This window comes from Gobio gobio (genome assembly GCF_949357685.1).
Source record: "Gobio gobio genome assembly, chromosome: 5".
NCBI lineage: Eukaryota > Metazoa > Chordata > Actinopteri > Cypriniformes > Gobionidae > Gobio > Gobio gobio.
Window position 1 is genome coordinate 15,414,224 of NC_137101.1, and position 7,993 is coordinate 15,422,216.

Genomic DNA, 7,993 nt, shown 5'->3' on the forward strand with positions numbered 1-7,993 from the left:
ATTATTTTTACGCCAGCTAGAGGGTGCATGACTTTAAAACATAAATAAAGGTTGTAATAAGGTGCTTGAAAAACGACCTATACACTCTCAAAAAAAAAAAAAGTACAAAATTTTACCTTTAAAGGTACAAGTGGCTGTCACTGGGGTGGTACCCTTGAGGGTACATTTTTGTCCCAAGTCAGAGGTAGGCAAGTTCGGTCCTAGAGAGCTGATGTCCTGCAGAGTTTAGCTCCAACCCTACAGCATGCATTGCAGCATTAAGTATGTCACCACTGTTGTGATTCATATGCTGATTCTTGATATCTGTGTGCGTCTAAACTTTACCCCCTTAAAATGTATTTAAAAATGAAAATTCAAAATGTCTGATCTGTGGCAAGAAACTATTGTTGGTGAATATTATTTATTAACATTTTAGTCAGTGATGAGTTTAGTCCAAAATTTTTCTTCATGACAGTTTTTGTTTGTGGCTTCTCTTGATTTGAACAGATTATGTGTTTTGTTAACACTGTAACAACCACAAACTCACATAAAAAGCCAAGAGTCAAACTGCCCAACTAAATGAATTTTCGATAAAACATCAACATCTAAACCTCTGTTAATTCTCAATAAGAGCTTCTATAAACGTCTTTTAGGGTTGGAGCCAAACTGTGTAGGACAGCGAACTTAGCCTACCCCTGCTCTAAGTAGAGGAAAACAATGGTATAATTGTACCCTAAGGACCAATTGACCAATTGTGTACCTTTAAAGGTAGTTATATGTTTTGTTCCCCAAGGAACAAAATTGTACCTCCACTGTACCCTTTTTTCTGAGAGTGTAGAGTCGGTTTTTTTTTTTTGGAGGACAGTCTTCCTTAACCACCTGTATCTCAATAGCAGCACAAGTTTTTTGCAATACACAATAAGTACACTGCACTTTACTATGTAAGTACATAGTAGTTAAGGACACCTAATATAAAGTGTGACCAAATGTCCATTTTCTTTTTGTGTACAGAATTTACTTTTCTTACATTTCTTCCTACTGCTGAAATGTGCATCTAAAAAGCTCAGCGCAAGAGCATTCAGGTAGACAAAACTGACATTATTGTATAGCTTGTATAGTCTAGAAAACAGACAGTGTCAACTAAAAAGTAGAAAACACACAAAATTTGTATAAATCAAATATTTACTTGGTGAAAAAACATTGATTGCCCTTTATTTTACAGTACGTGCAGAACGTGTACTTACAGTGTACTTACCTAAGAGAGTACTGGTTAATATAAGGTAATGGGGTAGGTTCAGGGTAAGTACCTAGTTATTACCCAGTTATTGTAATAACTGTAATATGTACATAAACTGCTACCATAACATTTTGACCAGTTTTTATTTTGGTGGCATTGGCCAATTTACTGACACAATAAACCATGAATTAAATGATTAGCTGAATAACTACATTTTGCAGACATGCAATGGAATTCTACTGTTTAAGCAAACAGTTGTGACACCTGAGCTCACAGTTTAGAGAATGTTAAGACATGTTTCGAAAAATGTGCCAAAGCGATTGAGAAAACTGATTCATTTATCATTTGGAAGAAGCTATCATAGATTATAATCATAGACTACATTAGATATGGGTTTGGTATTGTGTTAAAGAACCACTATCTCACCATCACTAAGTAATGTGTGGCAAACTCTGTTTGCCTTTAACTTGCGCATGAGTTTTGTGCATGCATGCCATCAGTCGCAGGCGCATGAGTGTCAAATGCACAGGAGACAAACTGCAGTTCTGTTAGAACTTGTGTAGATATAAGTGAGGATGGATGAATAGATAGATAGATAGATAGATAGATAGATAGATAGATAGATAGATAGATAGATAGATAGATAGATAGATAGATAGATAGATAGATAGATAGATAGATAGATAGATAGATAGATAGATAGATAGATAGATAGATAGATAGATAGATAGATAGATAGATAGATAGATAGATAGATAGATAGATAGATAGACACACTTATCTTATAGACACGTATAAGCAAATTCATGGACATAGATGTCAGAAAGGTTTTACTGGGCAGACAAATGAACAAGGAAACACATATCTCTTGTGGTTTCATTAACAAAAATATCTATACTTGGTCTATTTTATCACCTGCGTTTACTGCAGTACACTCAATCTTTCACCGAAAGTACGTAAGCAATATGCATATACTGTTTAAATACTCATTACTTAAAAAAGCAAAAAGGACACTTACGCTAAAAGCATTAACAACTAAAATACTGTATTAGAAACAACAGCACAGGAAAACAAATTTGATCTCATTTAAAAGAGATAGCTTGTTATTCTGTCCCTACTTAAAATGTCACGTCTTAAAGTGATCGGAGAGTGATGTGACATAACACATTGTAGGCTGGAATTCATGGAACTCTATGCCTCTTCTGGGTTGTATGTATTTTTCCGGAAGCCTTTTCCCCGCATGTAGAGATGGAGGGTTTTTAGCTCGTCCATGACCCTCTCCTGGATATGCACATCACTGAGCTGTAAGTTGTGAAGATGGAGTTAATAACACACACACACACACACACACACACACACACACACACACACACACACACACACACACACACACACACACACACACACACACACACACACACACACACACACACACACACACACACACACACACACACACACACACACACACACACACACACACACACACACACACACACACACACCGGTTTAAACAGTCTTTCAATAGATCAATACTTACTCTCTCACTGGCATTCTTCAGTTTTTGTAGCTGTAAGACAGCAAGCTGTTTTCGGTTCATTTCTTTCTCCGGAATCTAGATAGAAGAAGTGTGTTTTAATTTCTTCTGAGTAAAATTGCCCATTATTTACTCAAATATGTACAAGAATATTTACCTCTGGGAGGGAAAGCTTTTCAGATTCCTTATATAGCATATTACACCTTTTATCTTTTATCTGAAACAAAGAAGAGGGGGTAAAGAAATAAGTCAGTTGTTTAGTGTGGCCTAAGTGAATACCCTAAGCTTAAGAAATGGCCTTTTGTTTAAAAAACTAAAACAACGAGTTGGTCCATAATGAGGTTAAATGTTGCTATATTGCTAACCCTGATGAAAAGACCAGCATGTGGCCAGAATGAACGTCAAAGCTGGTGAAGAAAACCCCACGCTGTTTTTTTTTCTTCAGCTTCATATTTTCCCTCTGAGATATATGATGTGAATTGCATCACTCAAAGGGACGTTGATGCAACATGACATGGTTTAATATCTATTCTGAAAATGCGCTGACCTCATAAACGCAGCTTTCGAGTTGATCCATAATGTGTATAAGCTCATGATGGTAGTTCCTTTTTTCTCCACGATGGACAGATGACTTCCTCTCTGTCTCTTCGAGAACCCTTTGGAACAGGTCAATAATTTTCGGCAAGACACAGATGTGAAGATTTTTCTGATGAATAAAAAAGATACAGTTCAGTTTTCTGAAACAAGAAGCAAATTGTAGATGGCCTCAAATTTATTTCATTGCATTCATATTACTTTTATGATGCAGTAACTGGAATAACTGGCTTTATTCTCCACTGAATGGCTGATTGTATGATATACAATATCTTATAATATGAACTCAGACAATGCCTCTTACCTTTTCCCTTATTTTGTCAAAGAATTTGTGCCTCAGGAGGATCTTCTCACCATCTGCAGCTTTCTGATAGGATCAGTAAAACCATCATCAATTGAAATATTCAAAGTCTCCAGGGCATTTGCAAAAAGCGTGTTAGTAAACTGATTCTGCACATGAACACATTACTTTTCTAATATAGTTGCCGCCCTTTGTTGTCACGCAAGATTATTTCCATGGCCATATCATTTTCACTTTGTACTGGTTCTTTTTGTATCAAGTGCATGCAGTTATTTGCATGCAATAGGCAATTTGAGTTCGAACACAAGGTTGATAGTAGGATCAGAGTACTCACCACATCTTTGCTTACACGCTCGGCTATATCCGCCAGCATGTTCAGATCGAAACAAGGTCCCTCAATGATGCACTTGCCGCCTTGGAATACCACCTTGCATTCGTGTATCGGAATGCCGAGAATTGTGATCAGAACAAAATACTGCAAAGCACTGGCCATATTCATTGTCTCCAAGTGACTAAATGAATGTTCCTGATTGGAGGTCCTGCTGATACACCTGTCTTATTCTATTCTTCCTTCTGCCTTCGCTCTGGTCCTTACCTTTGTATTTATTCTAGTTTCCTGGTGACGTCAGCATTGTCCTTTCCCTTTGTATCTACCTTACCCGTTCAGATCAAGACAGGTGATGATGTCAGACTGCCAAACCGTAAAGTAATCCATGTGGGGTTCAGTATCCAGAGGGGATCATGTCTGGGCTTAGTTTGTCACTGCAGAATGCAACGTTTTCTGTCCGCTTCATGCTTTTCGAGGGAGCTTAAATAAAAGAAAGTCACCACAAAATTGTAATACAACTCTATAACGAGGTCATGACATTTATGCGGCTTGAGGATGTCCCAGATTCTAAATCTCTATGCAAACCACAGTCTTGGTCAAGGAAAGTTCAATGGCAACATAAATTACACCATGATAATGGTACTTATACAAAAGACAGTTAGAAAGAATTTAATATTGAGTTTGCAGGTTTAAGGTGAAACTAAATATCTTTCAGAACAGAAATGGAGCGAGATGACTGATAATCTGATAAGGTGATAAGGGGTCACTAACGGAAACTTAGGGGAAATTGAAATCTAGGCCACTTTCCAATATCTCATCTCATCTCATTCTTTTTTGTTTTTGAGGTCAAACAAGGCATTCGTTAGTACTTTGTCACGTCATAAATAGACTTACTCTTTTTGTTATATGATGATTCAGTTAAATCTGCATAGTAATCAGTCTCACAACCAACAATTTATCCACTAATAAAGTTTTAGTAACTCAAAGCTTGAGATGAAATATGAGATGTGAGTGACATAATGAGACATTGAGGTAAATATCATCTATAAAATCTCAATCTATAAAATTAGCCTTGGCAAGACAAAGACGTCAGCTATTTTATTCAAAACTCTTTCAAATATAATTTCCACAAGCAACATTTCCATAAACACAATACATCATTTGAAATGTGTTCGCAAATTACATTATAATGGAAATGTTTCAGAAATTGTTTTGACTTCGCCAGTGATGCAAGTAGGTCCACTTGTTAGTGGACAAGCTAAATAAATATTTTTGTGTTTTTTAAGTCTCATTTCCTGGGTTAACACAGCAAATTCCAACTAAACTTTCAATTATGTCTACTTGGCCTTAAAAATTAATTTACAAAAAGCAACACATTGTAAAATGTGGCGTGCAATCCCCATGCCCAAGGAATTTCCAGTTTATATTGTAATGCACACAGCATTAGCAAATGAGAAGATACAAAGGAATACAAGGTTGGGGAGGGGAAGGGGGGGATTTCCAAAGACAGAGTTTGTCTTATCCTCACTTCATCAGCCTGTTTCTTTGAAATGTAGGTCGATGTAAACAGGAAGCAGTTTCAGCTGCTTAAAAATGAAAGGAATCTCACCTTCACCTTTATGTACTGGGCTACTTAATGTCTACATATATCATAAATCAAGGCTCCCTGGGTATCCCAGCCATAAACCATGATTTGCTACGTGCTAGTCAGATGCAGGTGGTTTTAGGGGGCGGAGAATTTTCATTAGGTCCAAAATCTGTGTAGTGGAGGAGAGTCATCAACATAGTTTGGTCAGTTCATGCAAGAGAAAGACTGTACATCTTAAATGTGCATATTTATCAGTCTTAGGAGTACACTAGCATATAAATGACCTCAAAGCTAACGCACATAAACTGAAAGCCTTCTTTACAGGATCATTAAAAGTTATATTTCAATTTTTTTCGTCTCTTCTCTGTCAAATAACTTTTCCATGTTACACACACTGCAGACACTATGAATTGATATATATCGAAACAAGGGTTGCTCATGTTTCCCTGCATGGTGCTAAAATACAGTATAAAGGTGCTGCATCTTCCCCACAGTGCTATGCATCAACACACTTTCCAAAGGTTTTGTGTAACAAGACATTTTTTACGGATTAGTTTCTATGTTTATGTTGACACCCTGGGTTTTATTTCCAACGTATCTCAGAAAACAACACTAATGGATTTGGAACATTCGCTTTCATGGGGAAGACAAGCTGCCTACGTTGCCTACATTATACTTATTTTTATCATCTTGACTAGACAGGAGAGTGAGTGAGAGGAACAGGGAGCAATGGAAAGAAGGCAACAGTTTTGGGAAATATGTGCCCACTAGATTATGGCTCCGAAACAGTGAGGATGGATCATTGTAGTTCAAACACTGTAACTGTGTTTACACGTCAGACTACTTAAATTTGTACCCCTTACTTCATACCCCTTCATTTTTTTCACATCTTGTTATGACTCTGCCTTATGTTAAACGACTTTATCTTACTACTTTTTTTTCACATCAATCTACACTCCATACATCATAATGACAAAGCAAAAACAGATTTGTGACAACTTTGCAAAAAGTGTTAAAAAAGGGAAAACTGAAATAAGGACATTGCATAAGGACTTAACTCAGTATAGTTGAAACTCAGTATAGTCTTTTTGGGTATGATGCATTTGGCGATTTTCTGCCATTTTTCTCCTCAGATCCTCTCCAGCTCTGTCAGGTTTGATGGGAACCATCAGTGGACAGACATTTTCAGGTTTTTCCAGAGATCAATCAAGGACTTTCACAGAGTTGTCCGTAAGCCACTCTTGCATTGTCTTATCTGTCTGCTTAGGGTCATTGTCCTGTTGGAAGGAGAACATTTGCCCTGTCTGAGGTTCTGAGTGATATGGACTAAGTTTTTATTAAGGCTATCTATATTTTGCTGCATTGAGGTTTCCTTCTACTTTGACAAATCCCCCAGTCCCTGCAGTTGAAAAACACACCTACAGCAAGATGCTGCCACCAACACACTTTACCTTTGGTATGATATTGTGCCTGTGATGAGCAGTGCCTGGTTTCCTCCACACATTATGCTTGGAACAGAGGTTCATCAGAACAGAGAATCTTGTTTCTCACAGTCTTTTGGTGCTTTTTTGCAAACTCCAAGTGGGGTTTCACGTGTCTTCACTGGAGAGGCTTGAGTCTGGCCGCTCTGCCATAAAGCCCAGATAAGTGCTGCAGTGAAGTGTTTGTCCTTCTGTAGGTCTCTCCATATATGATTATGGAGCTCAACTAAAGTGACCATCAGCTTCGTGGTCACTACTATAACCAAGGCCATTCTCCATCGTTTGGCCAGGAGGCCATCTCTAGGAAAATTCATGGTTGTTCCAAACTTCTTCCATTAAGGATTATGGAGACTACTTGCTTCTGTGAACATTCAATGCGGCAGATTTTTTTTTCCTGTAGTCTGTGTCTTGACATGATCATGTCTCTGAGCTCTATACAGGCAGTTCCTTTGAATCCATGGCTTGGTTTTTGCTCTAATATGCATTTTTAGCTGTTAGACACTTTTATTGAGGGGTGTGTGCGCCTTTCTAAATCATACCCATTCAATTGAACTGGCAAAGGTTTACTCAACTTGCAGTGTATAACATCTACAAGCAAAATTGTTCTTGAGCTAAATTTCAAGTGTCCATTTTTTTTCATACATTTGCAACGTTATCACAAATCTGTTTTTTGCTTCGTCATTATGGTGTATGAAATGCAGATTGATGTGAAAAAAAGTAATTTAAAGCAGTTTATCATATAGCAACGTAAAATATGAAAAAAAAATTAAAGGGTACGTATACTTTCGCAAGGCACTATATATTTTCAAATCAACATCCCAGAATAGCAGTTTCAAAGCTGTTTAAAACGCAAAAGCAACTTGTATATAAGCTTATACATATAAGTTGCTTTCGAAACCGGCATGTCAACATAAACCTAGAAGCTTACCCGTAAAAAGTCTTGTTGCA

The 7,993-nt window shown here is 37.3% G+C and overlaps 1 protein-coding gene across 1 annotated transcript; it reads right to left on the reverse strand.

Annotated features, from left to right (window-relative positions):
• Positions 1-1,146: 1,146 nt before the first annotated feature.
• On the reverse strand, positions 1,147-4,435 carry LOC307126610 (uncharacterized protein). The gene is made up of 6 exons (XM_079817223.1): positions 3,983-4,435; positions 3,652-3,714; positions 3,301-3,459; positions 2,911-2,970; positions 2,757-2,831; positions 1,147-2,518 (listed from the first exon to the last, which is right to left on the reverse strand). Exons 1-6 carry the CDS (start codon positions 4,145-4,147, stop codon positions 2,408-2,410), a joined length of 633 nt encoding a protein of 210 aa, XP_079673349.1. The 5' UTR covers positions 4,148-4,435; the 3' UTR covers positions 1,147-2,407.
• Between the last annotated feature and the right edge of the window lie 3,558 nt (positions 4,436-7,993).

Excerpts from the sequence above, each read along its gene's own strand:
- LOC307126610 (XM_079817223.1), bottom strand. The coding sequence starts at position 4,147 with ATGAATATGGCCAGTGCTTTGCAGTATTTTGTTCTGATCACAATTCTC. Across the intron at positions 3,460-3,651 it reads TTGACAAAATAAGGGAAAAG|AAAAATCTTCACATCTGTGT; the intron begins GTAAGAGGCATT and ends TTTATTCATCAG. Across the intron at positions 2,519-2,756 it reads TGAAGAATGCCAGTGAGAGA|CTCAGTGATGTGCATATCCA; the intron begins GTAAGTATTGAT and ends CACAACTTACAG.